The 21,623-nt window shown below is 36.9% G+C and overlaps 1 protein-coding gene across 1 annotated transcript in view; it reads right to left on the bottom strand.

Moving 5' to 3' along the window:
- Positions 1-9,961: 9,961 nt before the first annotated feature.
- The window catches only part of LOC114366581 (uncharacterized), a 37,215-nt gene continuing 25,553 nt past the window's right edge, over positions 9,962-21,623 (bottom strand). Inside the window, exons 8-12 of the mRNA XM_028323501.1 lie at positions 21,272-21,461; positions 16,208-16,359; positions 15,799-15,914; positions 13,053-13,217; positions 9,962-12,612 (exon numbers count right to left, since the gene is read on the bottom strand). Coding sequence (XP_028179302.1) covers positions 10,070-12,612; positions 13,053-13,217; positions 15,799-15,914; positions 16,208-16,359; positions 21,272-21,461 — 3,166 coding nt within the window. The 3' untranslated portion in view covers positions 9,962-10,069. The remainder of the gene's footprint in view (positions 12,613-13,052; positions 13,218-15,798; positions 15,915-16,207; positions 16,360-21,271; positions 21,462-21,623) is intronic.

The following is a 21,623-nucleotide window of genomic DNA, read 5'->3' on the forward strand; positions in this document are numbered from 1 at the left end:
AATGCATTTAATATAATTTAAATTGACTCCATCAGCCGAAATAAAATCGTATCTATGATTTTAAACGACAAACGTATGGGCTAATCGCGTAAATTTTATAAAATGGCGCTATATCGCGCCATTTTTTTTCACCTTATTGCGGTGCGCATCCGAGGCTATATCAATGATAATCGGCTTTATTTTGTTTCTTTTAGCGCAGACGAAATGTAGGTTTTGAATCTAATAATTATATTTTTTGCAAGAAAACGTTCTTAATCATAAGTTGTAATCGTTTCAGCCTTTAGTTTCTTTATAATTCTAGTCACGAAAGTCTAGATTAAAGGTAATTTACAGCTTTGCGATTTTTCCCTTAATATTCATCAGGTTGAGGCTTTTTCTTAGACAGGATACTCGTAGCTAAAATCTTACATAAGATTCTTAAGGGGATTTCCTAGGAGTAAACGTATGTACAACATATCGTCTATCCCACACATTATTAACAAGCGAATGTACTTAGGCAGAATTCAGAACGATTCCTTCGGGAGCCTTTGATCGAACGTGTAGTAGGCACCACGCTTCAGAGCTATTTCTCTTGATGTGTTGAAATGTTGTATGTAGGTACATTATGTGGTATCGAGGTTTTGTATTTAAAAAGTATTGTTACTTTACTTTATACTCATAAATATTGGATGTGGTTTCTTATGCTTCGAAAAATTTAAGACCCAGGGAAAAACAAAGCATACATTTTACCCGGTACCTATTTGTAAAATACGCGCGATATTAGTAGTCTTTCTATGAGTATACCTTCACCAGATCGTCGGTCCACGTAGTGGGAGGCCTGCCCACGCTACGTCTTCCGGCTCGTGGTCGCCACTCAAGCACTTTCCTGCCCCAGCGGCCATCAGCTCTACGAGCTCAGTCACTTTGGTTCTCCTACGGATCTCCTCATTTCTGATTCGATCACGCAGGGAAACTCCGAGGGTCACGGGAGGTGCCTGGATTTGAGCGGCGCAGGATCGTTCTTCGTGGAAATCCCTGGGGGAGGCCTTTGTCCAGCAGTGGACGTCTTTTGGCTGAAACGAACGAGTATACCTAAACCTTAATTAACTGTCAAAGACGTGGGCAAATGTAAGTGTACATAAAATGATCCACTGTTAGGCTCAGTTTCCACTAAGACGGAGTAGAGCGGAGCGGAGAAGTGTTTTGAATAACCAATCAGATTTCACTATTTCCACTTCGCGAAATATAGAAAAAGTAGTCCGCTTGGCACTTCTCGGCTGCGCCTTGATGGAAACGGGGCCTAACGTTATAACGTTAACGTTTTTCGTAATTGTGGAAAAAATCGTCGATTCTAACATATTTTTTTATCAGCAAACTTGTTTCATTGACTTCATATTTACATTGCAAGATAAAAAATAACCATCTCAATAAAAAAGTCACAACAGTCAACTCTACATAATGTCCGATTTATTTCCACAATACAATTTCCACCACAAGTAAATGGAATGCAAGTTTTCCATTGCACGTCGCGGTCAAAGTGTTAAACTTCCATACCTAGTTTGCTATTCGTCTGGTCTCAATGGAGTCAAACTCTTAGATGGAGTTGCACCATCTTACTTTAACTTTAACGTCCAAAATCTGTCAAACCCCATACAAGAAACACTGGTTATTGTTAAAGTTACGGTTAAGTGAGCTGCTGCAACTCAGCCTTAGATTGTTCTTAGATATTTCTCGGACGTTAGTGCCAGACAGTTTCAAGTAACTGAAAGTTGTGTCATATGCACAGAAACTAGAGTTTCTATAAGTACGTGTGACATTCAAGTATGGTAACTAGACGTGAATAACTAACCATAAACCACTTCCTTTTCACGTTTCACACTTAGTTTTACGTTATTTTATGCATTTATTTTTTTATTTTGTTTTATTTATGTAACATAAAATATCTCTTCATTAAATTTAGCTCCATCATTTTATATTTCTCCTATTTTTTTAAAGCTTACAGTGCTTATTTAATTATCTATTTAACAGTTATTTCCAAATTCCAATGCGTTGATTAAACTAGTTCAACAGTTAAATAATGCCCATTTTTACCATCAATCCATAATTTTTAAGTGACTCCTATGTAGACAAAATTAATGTTATTTGTTACTACAGGGGTCACTTAAAAATTAGAGATTGATGGTGAAAATGGGCATAAGTCTCCTAAAGGACTATTTCATTCCGACAGCTGTGATTTCTGTGTAGCTAAAATCTCTACAACTTACGAGTATACATAGAGTCTATTTGGCAAATAGTGTACTTTTTCCTTTTGTGCACTTACCTGTAAATAAATAATAATGCAATGATAATAATATGCTGATGGGGCAGCAAGGTTCTGGAATGGAGGCCGCGTACCGAAAAACGCAGCGTGGGACGTCCACCCACAAGGTGGACCGACGACCTGATAAAGGTAGCAGGAAGGCTTTGGATGCAGGCCGCTACCAACCGTGCGATATGGAAGTCATTGGGGGAGGCCTAAGTTCAGCAGTGGACGTCATATGGCTGAAATGATGATGATGATAATAATATATGATCATAATCCTCCAACATGCATTACTTTATTCTGCTCCAAGCGCTATTGACTTGTGGTTTAATAACCAAAACTGCATTGTTGAAAACTTGGTGAACGATAAAGTGTCATTCAAGCGTATCTTAATAGCCTGAACGCGGTTTAATGTCATTTTATACTGAGGGAGGTAGTTTAGAACTTATACAATGTAAGTACATAAGCACTAAATGATAATAACATAGAGTTGAATGCAAGCACTTAACTTCGTAGGATTTTATAGCCAAGCTTAATGCTTAATAATAATAAATAATATGATATCTTTTTCTCTTAAGATTTTTATTCTTGTCTTTTCGTATTATAGCAATATTTTGCAGTTGCGTTAAAATTTTTGATTCCCCCACCTATTATTCATAAGTTCCTGAACCAATCTAAGTTATTACAACGTCTTTATATGCAAACTCTGAAATTAAACTTTACGAAGCGCCATAGAACTCACGCGGAATTATATTACATCACTCAACACACCAAAGAACCGGCGGAGTTTTACAAAATTATAAAAAAGGTCCGCGGGTAAGCACGAGCTGGTTGCAATGATGGTTCCGTACTGTAGTTTTAAATAATCTTGCATCTGACTGCTGCTAGACAAATTGTGTTTCTTTAATATGAAACTTGTGGTTGGAAAAATCTTAATTTTAAAATAAAACTATCCTACCTAAATACTATAGTCTCATCATTTTGTACGACTAGTGCTGGTTTTCTATATATTGAGGCCCGATTCGACCAAACTTTTATCCGAGAATAACTCCTGGTATAACTGACACATTGACAGTTTCAGTATAGGAAAAATGTCAAAACTGACGATTTATTCTGAGATTTTTTTTATGTGATAGGAGGCAAACGAGCAGACGGATCACCTGATGGTAAGTGATTACCGTCGCCCATAGACACCCGCAGACCCAGGGGCGTTACAGGTGCGTTGCCGGCCTTTAAGGTCAAAACTGGCGATTTATTCTGAGATTAATATTTTTTGGTTGAATCCACCCTAAATCCTAATCCAAATCCGTCCGTCAACTGTCAAGAGACTATCTAAACAATATTGAAGTGTAAACGCATCGAGAATATTGTGACCATTTTATCTAAAAGTGAATGAAGTTTGACAGTTGAAGACGAATTTGAATTAGGATTGAATATAGAAAACGGGCCTATGAGTATTAATTTCAAGCTAAAATTAGATTCCGAACGAGGTTCTCCTCACTACCATATAACTTTGCCGGAATTGGTCTGGTATATTTGACATTGAGGATTGGATAACCGGGAAACTGACGAACATTTGACGTCACAACCACAATCAAGTTTAATCACAAAGTTCCGACCTCTCGGGCACGGAACCCTGAAAAACTCCCCGTCCCGAAGCTATTATAACTTTCATAAAATTTATTAACGATCCTACACACGACAAATTTTCGATTCGAAAGCCTTATAAGCATGACTATAAGAACTAATTTTAATTTTCCCTCGCCTCTGCTAACAAAAGTGCTTATTCATTTACACTTTGCGACTTTCTTTTATTTTTACGTTCTAACAGTAAATTAACGAGATATAGCAGAATTGTAGCCTACTTGCTACTTTGTACGCGTGAAAAATACCCGTGGTTTTTAATACTATTTCCCGTTTTTGCATGCTTTTTATTACTATTTAATTTGGCTCCTATTCTTTAATATTATTTAAGTGGCATAATAAAATAGCCTTTTTTGAAACACAAAAGTTCTCAATAAAATTCTCACTGTCCAGCAGTGGACGTCTTTCGGCTGAAAGTAACGAACGAAAATTCTCTAAAATTGGGATATCTTCACAATGGTCCATAAAATAAATACCAAACACTTTTTTTTGTATGATCAATAAGTGAAATAGAACCCACCTTTGCCACTTACATTGTGGCTAACGTGTGAAAACTGAAGGAAACGTTTGGAAAATTCCATCGGATCTTTAATAGTTTTGACAACTCTATATTGAAAAGTTAATGACTTCCCATACTTCGGTTGGAAAAGTTTCCAACTTGGAGTTTGTGTTAGCTGAACTACTTAGAATAGTGGGGTAGCGTAGTAACTAATAATTTATTAATCGCGAATCAAAACGTGTAATTTCTATTGGTTTAAATGTATCTATTTTGTATTTTCAGTAAGTAATGTCTTTTAACACTAGAAAGACCAAGGCAGTCAAATTGGCGGCAAAGCAATTTCATTGTTAAATATTTCACAAACTACGTTTTTGTTTCTTTTCATATTTTATGACTTTTCCTAATTTACTATTGTTAAGCTAAATCTATATGAAAAAGAAAATAAAATTTGTTGTATATGAGTTTCGATGACAAATACCTACTAAGACCGCGCACCGTCAATGTGACTGCATACTATAAAGGCGGCGATAAGAATAGTAAACAAAGATTTCTTCAAACTAATGTGGGTACTTTTGTTTTTATTTATGTTGAATTGAATTCTGAGTAAGTTGTTACTGCCTAGCTTGTTTACATTTTACAGTAGACATTGGTTTCGTTCGGTGAGCAGTCGTGGTTATGTGGTTTCGAAACTAGTACAACCCAATTTCCAAAAGGGCCGAAACGTAACCATTGACAACTTTTTCACGTCTCTAAATTTGGCTAAAAAAGTAATGGTCGAAAAGACTAGTATTGTTGGAATAATGCGGCGTGCAAGACGAGAAGTACCACCGATTTGTAGAGGTATTCATACTATAAGATATGAAACTTTCATAATGAAAACCGAGACCGATATAACCCTTACTTCCTATCAAGGAAAACCCGTAAAAATTGTTATTATTTTGAGTACTCTACACCCCAACGTCAACATAGGTACTGATAAAAAAAGCTGCCTGAAACAGTTGAATTTTATAATGCAAAAAAAATTGGTGTAGACGTCATCGATCAAATGGCACGCAAATACACCGTAAGAGCTGGAAGTCGGAGACCGCAGTGTCTTTGAACACTGCTTGTGGACAATAAAATGGTCGCGAAAATAAAAAAGGATTGTATTGTTTTGTGATATAACTTCTAGTTAGTTAATTTCCAAATTTTTTTTTTACTCGCACAAAGACTCAATTTTCCTGACAGAGTTATACATTATTATTAAGTTATGTATGTATGATCCCATTGGAGTTCCGAACCTTGAATCATTACCAGGAATGCCAAATCAAACAGGCTTACGAGTTAAGAAGAAACGCGTATAGAATTGGCCAAAATACAATTACAATTTTACCTGGAACCCGCTGAAAATAGCTTAAATCCTGTACAGTACGAGTTTATAAATGAAATCTCCAAGCCTGCTTTTCATGGCTCTTCGACGCCGCACAATATCTTCAAGCGATAAATTCTAAGCAAAATATGTTAAACGATATTTTGTGGATGCTTTTAAAGTCTCCGATATTTTATAAAAATGTGTTTTCATAATACGCTTACACTGTAACTTCCTGAATGAAAAGGGGCGTTGGGAATTTCATTCACATGAACGAAGGCACGCAAAAGCTGAATAAAAAACAAATTGTACGCTATTAAGATGAGTAAAGACACTAGAGAATTTATATGTAACTTAACGTTGTTACGAAGGGTAAAATAAAAGTAAGATATACGACGTTTGGTTCCTGAAAGAGTGACACAGACACTGATATTAAAACATTTCATAGAGCGGCTCGTTGTTCTGTTACAACTATAAGTGCTCTAGTCTATAATCACTTTTAGACTAGCGTTAACTATTTAGTTTGTGTTTAACTAACCCTGTAACGTATCCTAATTTTGCATCATTATCAGATTACTAACAAAATCGTACTGAAATCGAATCGTAGTATCTGAAATCAACACGAATCGCGTGCAAACCACACGGGGGCCATTCTACACGTCGTTGTTTTGGAAAAATATGAGACGATTAAAGTAAATTCTACGCGAGTGTACTCACCGAAATTCTGTTTGATAGCGTTTAAACGGGCTTAAACTGGCGAATAACAGGCAGATGTGCGTTTATGTAGTTTCTGCTGGGTCTGTAGTGGTTTGAAGCTGTTTATATTTAGGATATTAAATGTTAAATGTAGATAGAGTTCTAAAATATTTAAACATCTTTTAGTTATGTTTTTCTTCAGAAGAATATATTTTTAATAACTGACTACCTAAATGCGCGAGATGCTAAGACAACTAGCAAAAAAAAAACGGACACGAAAAAATAACGCGAGTCAAAAGATTTTACGCACGCTCTTCACGTTCGGTTCTATCAATAGGTACGAGTACTTACTTTGTTTCGTGATTCAGTTTCGTTTATACTAAATACCTAATACTTAGAAGATAATTTAAGCGTTTTTCATTTTACCTAAAATCTGATCCCGCTGGTAAACCTTATCGATCACACTGAACAACAAAACGAATATCAGGAATATTCCTCATCAAATACAGCGAGCTCAGGTCATGCGTTAGCACGGTTTCACCATTTTTGTAACATTTTATTTGCCGTTCTGTGTTCTAAAAGCCTATGGGACCTATTCCGCTACAAAGACGCCAAATTATGCTTTGGCTGTCTCTCCTTCACTCATGCAATATTTCTAGGGTGAGAGAAATAGTAGAATAGTATCGAATACGTCCTCAAAGTTTTTCAGAGTAAGACCCCTGTAGTTTTACAGCACGATACGTTCCTCTCTGATTTCCGTTGGGTGTACGGTGTCCGACGTACGTTAGCTTTGCGTTTTATAGCTTCACGTTTTGTATGCCATGTTTGTGGGTAGGAAACGACATGCATAGGGCATAAAGCTGTCGAAGCTGAAAGAAGTGAATGTACTACAGAGTAGAGAGTTATAACGCATTCACCTGGTGCCGAAAATTATTTCACGGATATAAACATTCTAATTTTTTATGTTCTTGGAAATGTTACCTTAGTTCACATTAATAATATGAAGTAGAAAACGATGCCTGTAAAGGTACTAATTATATTTCCTAGAAAAGAAGGGAAATTAATTTATTCCCGGGCAAAGCAACTCGTTTGCAACCTTAATTGAAGCGCATAACTGTCCTTTGTTGCACACGACGTGACAAAGGAACGGTTATGAGTTCTAACTCAAAGGGGCAATAACGGGAAATTTGGTTGGGAATTGCAATCATGGCATCCGAGCATGTTGTTCTAGTTTGGAACTAATGAGGTGAGCAGTTTTTGTCAGACAACAGAATTTTGGGAATTCTTTGACGCTTTTTCTCACAAACTTCCACATCTGCGTTCAGTTCACGAATTGATAATATCGGAATTCGCTGTACTTCACACCCATAATGTCAGACACCCACAATATTCAGACCATACAACTCGTATATAATAAAGATCACAGGTCCCTTAGGTGTTGCACTTCTTTAAAAAAAAGTTAATCCATTTTAAATTAAACCAGATTGCGAACTCTTTGTTCTGACTAAAGATATTTTAATGGTATTTCTTTCTAGGATTGCAGATTAACGTTAGTTCGGCGATGGAATCTAGACTAAGATAGAATTAATAACTTTTTATCCCTGTCTGCGAAACAGCTTAGTCAAATCAGCTTTTGATGAAGTTAAGCAAAAACCAGTAGTTTGTATCGAGACAGACTTACTAACTTACTTACTTACCAAACCACTAGGTACTGTTGTTTTTATTGCATACAGATTTCCATAATAAAGCGTTGCCTTATTTCTCAAAAAAGGAAAAAATTACAGCTAGAATTTCTGTTATTGTGAGCTAAAAGTCTTAAGAAAACATTAACTGTCATTCAGCATGATAACTGTACACATTGAGAAGAGTTACTTAAACAATGATAATGATTCGCAATTTAGATACTTTAAGTATGTAAATACCGTTCCATAAATACATTATCTTCAGCTTAAGACGTAAGCGACATTTTAATTGCAAAAGTTTTTAGATTCCGCGGGATCGGGTGGATCGACCGAGTTGTCATGAAGCAACTTGAAGCAAGGTTCAGGAATCATGAGTTCAGAATTACAGTTGCGAACTCACAGCCCCTGATAACGGGCTTTATGTTGACTTTAACATTTCGGGTTGTAGCCAAGAGACGAGCTCTCAGCGGATAACAATTAGCTACTTAACAATGAAATAGAGCATTTTTTTCCAGAGGGCCTAGTGTGAATTTACATTAAACGCGCTCGCTAGTGAAAAAATGACGTTTAATGTATGACGGATACATTAAACGTCATTTTTTCACTAGCGAGCGCCTAGCGCCCCTAGCGGAAACGTTCAAGAACTAAACTTTTCATACAATTTTTTAACGCGCTCACTATAAGGCTGAGTTGCACCACCTAACTTTGACCGTAACTATAACGATAACCGCTGTTTTTTGTATGGAGTTTGACAGATTTTTGACGTGTGTCAAAGTTAAAGTAAAATGGTGCAACCCAGGCTAAGTGAGGACCTTTGATGTAAACTCACACTCAGCCCTGTTCCCGAGTTTCAATTTCTATTACCACTGTTGTTTCAGCCAAATGACGTCCACTGCTGGACAAAGGCCTCCTCTATTACCACTATTGACCATTATTTTAAAACTAAAGTTTAAAGACTTGTTTCTACAATGATTTCTGCAAAATTAAGAGAAGAGTCGTTTTGGCAAGCAGAAAGTGCTCTCTCCAAAACATTATGATATAGTTCCAAAATACTGGACTGTCCTGTCGATGACATTGACAGTGGGGCGCCACCGTCAATACCGGATCGCTGGTTCAGATTTTTGCCATGTTGGAAACCATATAGTTGACCGATGGTAGCGCCCCCCTGTCATTGAGTTTGGTGGGACAGTTCAGCGTGGGTCATCTATATGAGAATCTTTTCAAACTTTCTTATTTTAATGAAGGATGAATTTATTCTTAATTAAGTCAAAGACAGCAAAGTTTCTATTACTTACACCAAGAGCAAAGATCAAACGAGTCCTCAAAAGTCACATTACTTTAAACGATAATAAAAGATCCCAGATACCAGGAAAGATTGTTTAATTTCTGCTCCGTTTTATGACAGTTTTCTAGCGTACAATACTTGAAATTCTGAGAAGTCATAAATAATTGTCGTGTTATTTCAAGGAAAGTGAGCCAACAAACATATTTTTAAAGAAATCAGATGAATAACCTACGAATGATGATGTTCTGACTTTTGATAATAAGAATTTCTTTCACTTAAATTGTTGATAATACTAATTAATATGAACAAATAAAGACCAAAAGAGTTACTTACAGAAGTACCTACCTGTGCCTATCATTTCTATTTGCTCTGTCTTAAAGGTTCAAAAAGCCAGAGTAGGTAATTTAGTACAATAGTTTTAATACCAAATTCAAGTGCTATTGTAAAATTATTGTGAAAATTCAATAAAACACATAAATTATTATAAAAAAACTGTATATTTTTAATGCAATTTAGTAAAGTTTACTAACCAAATCTAGTGGTGTATTTGGTCAATAAAAGGTGAAGTATTCTTATAAAATTATTCACATAATAATGTACGTTATGATGAAGCATTATTCTAAGATCTTAAAGCTTAACTATCTTTCTTTATTTCAACCTTTTTAACCGTTCCAGTGCTCGTTTCTGTGTCATTCGATGAACCAGAATTTGAATGTTCTAAGTTACTACCACTACTGCTGCTTTTACTTTTATCGCTTCTTCTTCGGTCTTTCCTACTTCTCTTCAAAAAGGAATTACTCTTCTGTTTTAGTTTGACTGCCTTCTCTGGAGGTCTGTGTATACTTTCTGTTCTGTGCTGTAGTTTATTCAGTCCAAAGTTTGGTTTTATTTGAGCAGTCTTTTCTAAATCACTTACATCTGGTAGATGCAAGTCTGAAATGCAAATGTAATCTTCTTTGTTTTTTGGTGCTATGTGACCAGGATTTATTTTCACTGGCACTATTTCTAGCTTCCTTTCAAATGCAGTTACTGGTCCTTTGGAGTCTAGCATAGTATCTGTTGGTGATTCAACCCCACCAACAAGTTCTTGTATAAGTTTGTCTTCAAATAGTTCGTCAATGTTTTCTTCGTCGATGTCTTCATCTTGATCATCGTCATCGGAATAAAACGATGAAAATGAAGTAATTGAGCCAGTCGTTTGTGAGTGAAAATCGTCGGGTAATTTAATACGGGGTACATTCGTGGGAATTTCGGTTTGACTTGGTGATGGTTTAATGATTATGTTTGACTCTGGAGCAGATGACGATGCAATTATTAGCTTAGGGAATTCTCTCTCTTTTGTTATTGCTGTTGAATCTACTGTATCAAAACTCGAAGGTTTTTCAAATGACCTGCTAAATACTGTGTTGGTATACGGTGACAACGTATCTATATTTTCATAATTCTTAGGTGCACTCGTATCTACCTCAGTTATCTTCTTGTGGTTTCCACTATCAAATGATGATAGCGGTTTAGTATTTTTGTAAGCAAGTCGTCGATCTAACGTAGTGGTTCTAGGAGGTGGCTGTGGTGGAACTTTAAGACGATCATAATCAGCACTACCCATATTCCTGAACGTTTGTAAAGCTCCTGGCTGTAAAGACAATCTTTTTTGCGCCTTGGGTAAATCTGGAAGAACTTTTGGAAAGTTGCGCTTTTTTATAGTCCACAACGCTTCTTCCGCACTCATGGGTTCTATTTGAACACTTTCGTCACGGGATGTGACGTTTATATCATTTCTAAATGTCACTGGTGGTAGTATGTTGATTACTTGTGTGCCGCTTTCCATTTGATCTTTCATCAATTTTTCGTAATTGACATCAGTTACTGGATCTGATGAGGAATGTTTGTGAGATATTTTCAAAGGCACACTTTGCCCTACAGATAACGTTACTACGTTTTTGAAAGTTGGGCTTTTGTCGTCAGACTTTGGAAGAGTGAACTTAGTTATATCGAGATCAGTTTGAATTTCTCCATCGGTTTTGGATCGTTCCAGTTTTCTATCTTTGTTGGAATGTTTGATTTCTTCATAGTCCAACGACTTTGAAATTTCTATGGGTTCTTGTTTTAGTATAGAGTTTGTTCGTGCAGCTGGTGTGGCATCAATAGCCACTGAAACCTTTTTAGACTTGACACTATCAGTGCCTTTACTTTTTAAAGAATCAGTAGATTTTTTAGGATGTTTGGTACTTGATAATGAATGTTTATTGCTGCTCAAAGACGAATGAGAACCAAGTGCCGAAGTTGATGTAGTTTTTTCAGACGTACGTGTTTTCCCAGTTTTTTCAAGTACAGCCTTAGCATCACTTACTTTTAATGTATCTTTTTTAATTTTCTTTGTATCGGATAATAATTCTTCCGATCTCGTAAAGGGTTTAGGTAAGCTCAGTTGCTTGTCAGTATTCAAATCAGAATTAGATTTTCTAAGAATACCTGGAGAGCAGCGATGCATGACTTCATTAGCTATCCAGTCCCTTACTTTTGTGTGAGCATCTAACGTGCTCGTTGATAAATGCCTTCTGAGTTGAAATCGTTCTCGAAAACCTCCGGAGTCGTCTGATTTTGGCGTTTTACAGGGTTCACTTTTCTTCTTCGTCTTTTTGCTGTTGTTTTTAATTTTACTAAAACTCATTGACTTGATAACGCTGCAACTATTTTTGAGTGTTTGCAAAGCGCTTTTGTCATCTTTTGAACTTTTTTGGCCAATGACATCAACTTCACCAACATCTGCGCGAGAATGAGCACCACTGATTTCAACCATATTACGCATGGATCGTATATTACGTCTTTTTATGTACACTATTGAGCAAATACCGATATTCAGTATTATGAATAAAACAGCCAGAGAGATGACAAGAGTAATAGTAGCGCTTGATATCTTTACAGGCAAGTTATTTGCGTTATTCTTTTGTTTTTCAGTTGATGTGCGTATTGATTTCTTTTCTATTTCCTCTATTATGTTCGGAGGAGGTGGTGGCCTGTGTGGTGTTGATAGTAACTGGATTTGTCGGTAAATAGAGTCAGTGTCTGTCTGCCTATGAACAGGGGCAGAGTACGAGTGGACTGTTCCGTATGGTGCGCTGAATGTGGGTCTCTCTACTGCTGGTCCCGGCCTTGGCCATGATTGTCTGATCGCATCTGTGAAAAAATACAAATTCATCATAACATAATATTATATTGAAAGGTAACATGTTAGTCTGTTATAGAAAATTTGAAAGTTTTAAGAATTAAAAGGAATGCAGTGAATGTATAACTGGGATGTTATTAGTTTGAGAGACGATGACATAACGACGGTTTCACGGAGAAAATGATTAACAAGACATTTCTGTGACGGGTCTGGGTGTTTTCTATGTATAATATGTATGTATTTACAAAAAAAAAAGTATATAAGTATGTTTATCCCGTCGTCTAGTACCCATAGTACAAGCTTTGCTTAGTTTGGGACTAGAGGCGCAGTGTAAAAATGTCCAAGGATATTATTATTATTATTACATGTGAAGGTTACTCAAAAGAGGTATGCTTGAATAGGCATAACAAACTATGATATTACTACTGTTTCAAAAGGGATATATAATTACAGTTGCTCGTGGCCCGGTGTGTTGGTTTAGGTCGCGGAGTAGAGGAGGTGGGCGTGTAATCAAATAGTGGATCCACAACGTATCCCCTCATCTTCTTAGGAAGGACCTCCGTCCAAAAACTCGTGTAGTTTGATCTGTATAAACTGCTTATGTGGGGCGGGATATCTGAAATAATAATTCCTTGTTTGAGATTACGAACAATTTGTTCAATTAATGGTATCCGTGTAATGTTATCTACTATAAATATTCTGCTGGGCATACTAGTTGATGTGATTAACGATAGCTGAAGTAAAGATCTGTATTTTTCGTAACAACGCTGTAAGGCTGGGTTGCACCATCTTACTTTAACTTTAGCAAAAATCTGTCAAACTCCATAAAAATAATAGCCGTTATAATTACCGCTAAAGTTAGGTAGTGCAATTCAGCCTAATTTTGTAAAAGCTGTAGTGTAAGGCCTCAGCCTCGAACTTAGCGGGCAGCGGGGCGGCGGCGGCGGCGGCGCGGGAGCGGGGCGGGCAACGCAGACCCGTTCTCGAAACCAGCGGGCAGCTCGCGCGGCGCTTTAGCGGCGAAGTGTTGTGTTCAGGGTTGTGTTGTCGAGATATTTGTTTTTATTCGCGAACGAAATGTCCGAACAACGGCGACAATTTTATTTCGATTCAAATTTATTCCTTACGCTCGATTTATTGTGGGCAAAAGAAGGAGTGCGCTGCCCGCTCGTTGCCCGCTCCCTCGCCGCTGCCCGCTCGTTGCCCGCTGCCGCCCCGCTGCCGCGCCGCTGTTTTCGAGAACCGGTCTATTTGATTTTACGCATAAGATCCTGCCGCTCACGCGCCGCCGCCGCCGCCGCCCCGCTGCCCGCTAAGTTCGAGGCTGAGGCCTAACAACTCGTTATGAATTCAACAATTATTTTGCACTAAGTGTACTAATGTCAGTTTAAGTAAAAATAAATACTGCGGTATCTTTATGTATTTCTAAACTTATAATTTTGAAACAAATATTATTATGTATAGTTAATGTTGGTGTCTTTTATGAATAAATAGAAACTCAAAGCAACTACAACTACGTTGAAAGTTTAAATCAAGCCTCAATTATTACGAAACTTCTACCGCTGAATACGTCTCCCACTCAATGTATAATTTATAGTTAATTTAAACAATTAACGTTACAGGTTAATTCGAGTTTATACTAGATTGTGTGGGAATTGGTTGTACAAACAGACTGCTGGCGTCTTAGTTAAACTTGCCTCTTGTGAATAGATAACGCGTTGAGCTGAGTTTGCTCCGTCCTTTGGCACGGCAACCAAAGAAGGTCGTGTTACTTGGAATTCCAGTACAAATGACAATAAAACAGTACCTTATGTAATGGTAATAGGTCATATTTTGTATTAAAAGCGCTTTAATTAATAGGGATGATTTGGATAGCCCTAATGATGCTCAACTTCTGGGCTCCGGCTTGACACTACTTTTTGGGACACCCTGTATAATATTTATTATATGCAAACTTAACGATATTACAATGTTAAAGGTACGCTACGTTTGCTACCAAATAACGATATTTTAGGAATTTGGTACTAAAGCACTTTAGGCTGGATCGACATACATTTTTAATCATAAAAGCTACGTGATACGCTAATGAAAATGCCTCATGTATTTTATAATGCGTACTGGCATGGAGTGGAATTCCCTGTAAGCCTGTGTTCCCGAATTCCTACAACTCAAAGCCTTCAAGGCACGAGCGAATAGGAATTTGTGTATTATAGATAGGCTCGATCGACCATAGATAGTATGTGTTCTCTAGAGTGAAATTTTAATCAAGAGCAAGCTAAGATACTACATTAAATACAAGACATGGACGTTTATCAAACTTAATAATTGTTTTTTTTTATACCTAATTTTGTTAACCCCTCGTTGTAAGCTGAATGCTTATCACGAGTGGGTTCACCACAAAATGGTCCGGCGGTGGCGGGATTCGAACCCGCGTAACTTGGATCTCGATTCAGTCCGACACTGATACTATTATGCTATTGTCGAAGAAGCATTGTTTTAAAATACTCGGTAAATCGCTTTGCAAAACTTTTGGTTAGCGCATTGTTAAGCGAACAGAATGATTGAATGCTCTAAATGAGTCTAAATGCTCAATTAACGGTTTGTTTAAAAAATAAATGAAAACGACTTAGCGAGCATCTCTATACGAGAAAGGGTTCAGACATATTGGGGCTATTGCTGTTATTAGAGTAATTAGTAATTCTACGTATTTATTAAGAAACGACCACGAGCTGGAAGACGTAGCGTGGGCAGGCCTCCCACTAGGTGGACCGACGATCTGGTGAAGGTCGCGGGAAGTACCTGGATGCAAGCGGCGCAGGACCGGTCTTTGTGGAAATCCTTGGGGGAGGCCTTTGTCCAGCAGTGGACGTCTTTCGGCTGAAACGAACGAACGAACGATTAAGAAACGGGATTAATATACTCGTAGTCTCGTTAACCCCTTGAGCTAAGCTAAATAAATGCTTGTGTTACGCGTGGGTTCACAATAATGATTCAAGCTTCAACCACACCAACGCGTGCAGATCGCCATCGCCGGCGCGATCAAAGGCGAATGACAGGTCGCGCGACCTGTGACAGTTCACGCGACCTGTCATTGATTGGCCTTTGATCGCGCCGGCGATGGCGACTGGTGTAGCTGAAGCACCAGTGGCGACGGGGTTAGAATCAAATTGATTTTAAACGTACGATATTGAACTTACCTAGTTTTAAGTATGACTGGTGAGCAACGTCATACTCGGGCCACTCCACATTATATTGGTTCCACTGCTCCTTATCTGCTGTGAAATATTTGTTTACACTCTGAGTGTTTGGTGTCCTGTAACATACAACATTATGTATTATAATACATAATACCCTTCATGCTACCCTACTGGCTATATTCTAGCCAGCAGAGCGGCGTATATGCGTCTATAAAATTCAAGAAGTGTTGCTTATTATAGAAATACAAAATCCAATAATGGAGTTGGTCTGTTTCGCGCTTCTAATTTGAATTAAAAGTAAAAACTCCCAACAAAACTCCTTTGACCATTGAAGCGAAAACATATTTCTTTTCTAAAAAACAAGTCCGAATGCGAAACTAGTTTTCAACTACAAATTAAAGTTCCTTACCCGATTTTAACGAAGTTGGTCCACAGCCTCATTACGACTTCGCTCAGCAGTTTCTCGCTTTGGGTGTACACCGACGGGAAGTGGGTGGTGGCGCCTCCTAGTGGCACTCCCAGGACATAAGGCATCTCTTGCCCGTGGACGCTTTTGTTTAGCTGCGAACAGAATTTATGTTAACTAGCTTTGTTTCCCCAGTCCGTCTGGCCAACGTGGAGAATGAAACTTTTATTCAGTACCTAGGCCCTTTTTAAGGCTTATACAGGGTGGAATTTTGTAATGCCACCTGGAGGGAAAGTACTCTTAATATTGTAGATAGAAAATTTTTCTCAAAAAAAACATTCCTTTACTTATTTTTTAAAAGAAATAGAACTGCATTCATAGATTTCCAAAAATTTGCTTGCTACACCTGGGAATCGAACCAAATAAAGTCTGTTAAAAATTACACCCTGTATTTTTATTGCATCAATCGTTAGGGTTAAGTATAAGGATGAAATCTCTCTTAAAAATTTGATAAATCAAATGAAAGGAAAACCATGAAATCTTCAATTATCTTAATTATTTAGTACAGAAAATTGTATGGCATGTTAGTGAATTTTCGAAAAATCTATGAATGCAGTTCTCTTTCTTTTCAAAAATAAAGGAATGTTTTCTTTCAGTAAAATTTTCTATCTACAGTATTAAGAGCACTTTCCCTCCAGGTGGCATTACAAAATTCCACCCTGTATACGTCCCAAATATAGCTTGTCCTAGTGCTGAGAAGAAATGGCGAAGGAAACCCAGTCACCTTTTTCTATGATAAATTATAAGCGATTGTGCCCCTGCAACTAAATCGTTTCATCCACGAAGACGCGCCCCACCAATTTTTGGACGAGGGAAGCGCGGGGTGCGGTGAGTTTGATCCGAGCGTCATTATTGACTGTAGCTGATTGTAGTGTGCGTGTGTCATGGATAATTTAGCGTGTACCGATAACACTCAGATATTAGCAGAATAATGGTGGAGCGCGTCTTCTTGGATGAAGCGATCTATACGATCAGGTCTCCAAATGACCTGATGATGGCTAGCTTTAGCTCCGAGCTTCGTTGGCGTAAATTTCGGTGTCACAGAAAGACTATCTGTGCCTTCTTTTAAAAACCGGGATAAAAACTATCCTATGTTTCGGGATATAAACACTCAATACCGATGTATTTCAGTTTAGACATTTCAAAACTCCTTGTTCCGTTAGCATGTTTATTCTGCGCATCTCTTTTTTTTTTTTTTTTTTTTTTTTTTTTTTTTTTTTTTTTTTTTNTTATTAGTAATTTGTTATTACACAAATTACTAATACTCCCGTTAGCCCCTCGTACTAAGCTAAATATGCTTGTGTCACGAGTGAGCTCACCACAATAGTCGAGCGGCGGCGGGGACCGAACCCGCGTTCCCCGGATCACGAGTCGGCCAGTCCGACCCCTTCACCGTTCGGCTATCGTGGCTTCTCTCTATCTCTATTGATATTCCGTTATCCTAGACTCGAAAGGAAATTGTTTTAAAGCCCTGTCCAAAGCCGGAAGTCTGGGAACGAGTGAAGGGACTACGGAAGATAAGTCAAGTTTTGTATCAATGTTTTGTGAAAATTCAAGGACTATTTGACTCAAAGGTGCATTTGCATAAATGGAGACCTTTATAATATTTTTCATCGTGTTTGCGATACGCATTGTATCAGTAGACTGTATGAAATGGACATAAATTCATAAAAAATAACTTATGCTCTTAGGAGACCATTTTAATTATAATACCATTGATTTTTCTCTATTTACAGGCGTAGTTTAGCCTTAGATAAAAAAAAAAAGGAAAAATTCATTTTTCACCAATTTTAACCTTTTAAAGCGCCTTATTTTTCACAATTTATAGATACGGTTTAACAAAATAAAGTAATATTTCTGGCTTCCTCCTATCACTGCAGCAATATAAACTATCGCAATAAAATGCAAGATTTATTTCAACCGCTTATCAAACGTTTTCATCGTAAATTGCGGTTTTTGAACATATTTCAATCAAAAATATGCAGTTAATAGATCCATAATAAAGATAACTGAATCTGTTTTAATAAATACGATCGTAAAATTGAAATATTCGTAGGCAATCACGCAATAATTAATTAACTTCAATGGGTAACATATTTTTATAACTGTAAATTCTGATTATTAGGAAGTCGTTAATGAATAACTTACTACATTCAAATATTACTTGGTAATTATGTATGCGTTACGTATAATATTATGTATTTCGAACACTATTTTGTACAGATTATTTAATTTTGTTATTCATAACCATGCTAAAAGCAATTCGATATTTTTAATTAATTAAAAGAACGTAATGTTCGTACATCGCCTTTATAGACATTTATAAGTATTACCTATTATTGTTATTGTAATTTTTTTTATTTTTATTTCCATATTAATGTCCTGATTTATTGTTTCTTTTTTGTGTGCCAAATAAATCATTCTTTCTTTCTTTCTTTCTTTCTTTCTAATGTTTATAGTGTTGATCTTGGTTCAATCTCACTCTAAAGCTGGGTTGCACCATCTTACTTTAACTGTAACAAACGTCAAAAATCTGTCAAACTCCATACAAAAAATACCGGTCATCGTTATAGCTACGGTTAAAGTTAAGTGATGCAACTTACTCTTAGCCTTGGATATTTTAAGCCTTGTAATGATTAGATTTCACTATTGAGACCAATCATAGCCTACAGAACTGAATCTATGTTTAAGGCTGAGTTGCACCACCTACCTTCAACGGTAACTATGACGATAACCGGTGCTTTTTGTATGGAATTTGACAGATTTTTGACGTTTCTCAAAGTTAAAGTAAGATGGTGCAACCCAGCCTAAGTGATTTCGTTATACGAGCCTCAGTAATTTTTCTAGCCTTTTCTATCCAGTCCCAAAATAAGACAAACACATTGCACCGCACGTCGCCACAGCTTTTTATTCCGTCGTTCGGAGCACCTGTTGAAGTGAAACTTTAAAGGTACAATTCCCCTAGACTTCAGACCGTTTATCATTTACCTAGCACTGTTTCAACGGAGCCACGTATGGAATATTGATCGTTGATATTTGTCGAGACACCTCCGAACATAAGTATAGTTGAATGATTTTGAAACGTCAAATGGCAAAGATCAGAAATAGTAACGGGGCATTGATGGCAGCTACGAACTAGACAGAACGTGACGAAAATCGGAACCAGCGATTCGGTATTAACGGTGGCGCCCCCCTGTCTATGTCACGGGCGGGACGGTTTAGTGTAGGACATCTTTAATTTTATGTTAGACGTCAAAAGTCAAAACTTCAAAAATTGTTCCATGTTATCTAAAGAAAAGCATGTTTAATAAAATTATCACTTTTTTAACTTAACTCTAATTTTAACCTCCTGGGGCCTGGCGTCATATATTTATTACATAAAACAAAAAAATATAAATCAACACTAACTGTTGAAATTTAACAGAACTTTTACGTTAGTTAGTTAGATGGTGCATCTGTCCATCATTCTTAGCTGTAATTGGCTAGTGAAGTGACATTTATATTTTTTATCTTTAATTGAACTAGCGACGGCGCCGCGACCGGGAACAAGTGGTTAGTAATAATGAAATTTTTACTAAAATATGAACGATTTCTATAAGCCTTTGTTATTATTCGTTTTGGGATTTGAACTGTTTTATTATCTGAGTATCACTGATTGTGGAAATACGTATGAAAACTACGAAAACCATGGTGAAATCTGAATGTCATACAGGTATTACATGAGGTCCCAATTACTAGTGTAAACTGACAGAGCCCAGTGTAATACCTGTATGACATTATACATTTTCTATTAAATAGCATACAATCTGATATTATTTTCTTATTTGTTTAGGTAGATATATGCGAATGTAACATATTAGAACACTCAAAACTCGATTTTACTGGTAAAGTCGGCCCAGAAGTATTATCAACACCTCAAGTCACTTTGATTTTTTTTATGAAAGTAAATAAATTTCATTAGGTACTTATCAAATTGTTTTGTAATTTTTTTTATTGCTTTTGACCTTATCTACATCACTTAATGTTAATTACACATTGGTGTGATGCATTTTTTTATCACAAGGATTTTTTAATTTGAGTCATCCATATGAAATGCAATAAAATTTTGAAATACTATTTAAAAAAAAATAGAGATGCAATGTTATTGCCCGAAAATGACGTAAAACTTGATAAAGAATCTATCTAGCTACATTTGAACGAAATGGTACTTAAAAAATATCAATATTTGCATCTACTGCATAGAAAAAAGTAAGTACAGACAGAAAAAAACTTAAAAATATGTAAAAAAAAAATTGGCATCTAAATATATTTCAAAAATCGATTCAAATTCGTTGTAGATAGTCAAGAAACTTAACTAGGAATTACTTTTGTGCAATTTATTACGGGACATCCTGTACATGAAATAAAAAAGTCGTTGACATTGGGAACCGATGTCGTAAATATATGACATTGAGAAAATTGCCGTTTTCCAGATAATTTTTTTTATTTTATTTTTTAAGATAATTATATCAATTATTAATATTTTTTGGATAGTTTTCATATGAATTCACGATAAAAATAATTCCCGGGCCCCAGGAGGATAAACAGAGATGCGAATTTGCATCTTCTCGAAATAGCCACTTAGTCTAAACTTAAGATGCTCTCAGAGTCTTTAGGAGTTGGGTTGGGGTAGAGTTCAACATTTTGTAGCGATAATCCCGAACAAATGAAAGTGTTAAGACCTAATTTTGGCCCTTTTAAGGGAGTTAGGGCTTTTAGGATTTGGAATTTATTTATTTATTTATTCAGTTCATTTATTAGAAAACTATACATAATTAGCAGCCGCCCGCGACTTCGTACGCGTGGATCCCGTTTTACCATCATATGGGTTGAATTTTGCAAAATCTCGTCTTAGTCAGCACCTACGTTCTAAAAGGATCCTCCACGCAAGAGACTCCTAGCACTTGTAGTTTCTGAGATTTCGTGATGAGTGAGTGAGTCAGTTTTATAGATATTAGATAAACGTACTTGAGCATAATCGGTGCTAACAGAGTTATGTCCAAACACGTAGAAGTACGACTGCCTGTTGGACTTGGACTGGTAGTTGGCGAAGCTGATGGTGGGAGATATGGTTCTAGCGTCGCTGAAGATGTTCAGGATGACGTCACGGTTGGTCTCCACGCTCCATCTTTGGGGATCAAGTTTCGATGGAGCGTACCTTGAAAAAAAAAAGCAGCCTCAATAAATTAAATATGTATTCGTTCGATTCAGTCAAATTACGTCAACTGCTAGACAAAGACCTCCCCCTTGGATTCTTCAATTTCCACAGAGACCGGCCCTGCGTTGCACGCATTCACGTACTTCCCACCAAAATTCCTTA

The sequence above is a fragment of the Ostrinia furnacalis genome, unplaced genomic scaffold (assembly GCF_004193835.3).
Source record: "Ostrinia furnacalis isolate ACB-3 unplaced genomic scaffold, ASM419383v2 OfSCF0638, whole genome shotgun sequence".
Classification (NCBI taxonomy): domain Eukaryota; kingdom Metazoa; phylum Arthropoda; class Insecta; order Lepidoptera; family Crambidae; genus Ostrinia; species Ostrinia furnacalis.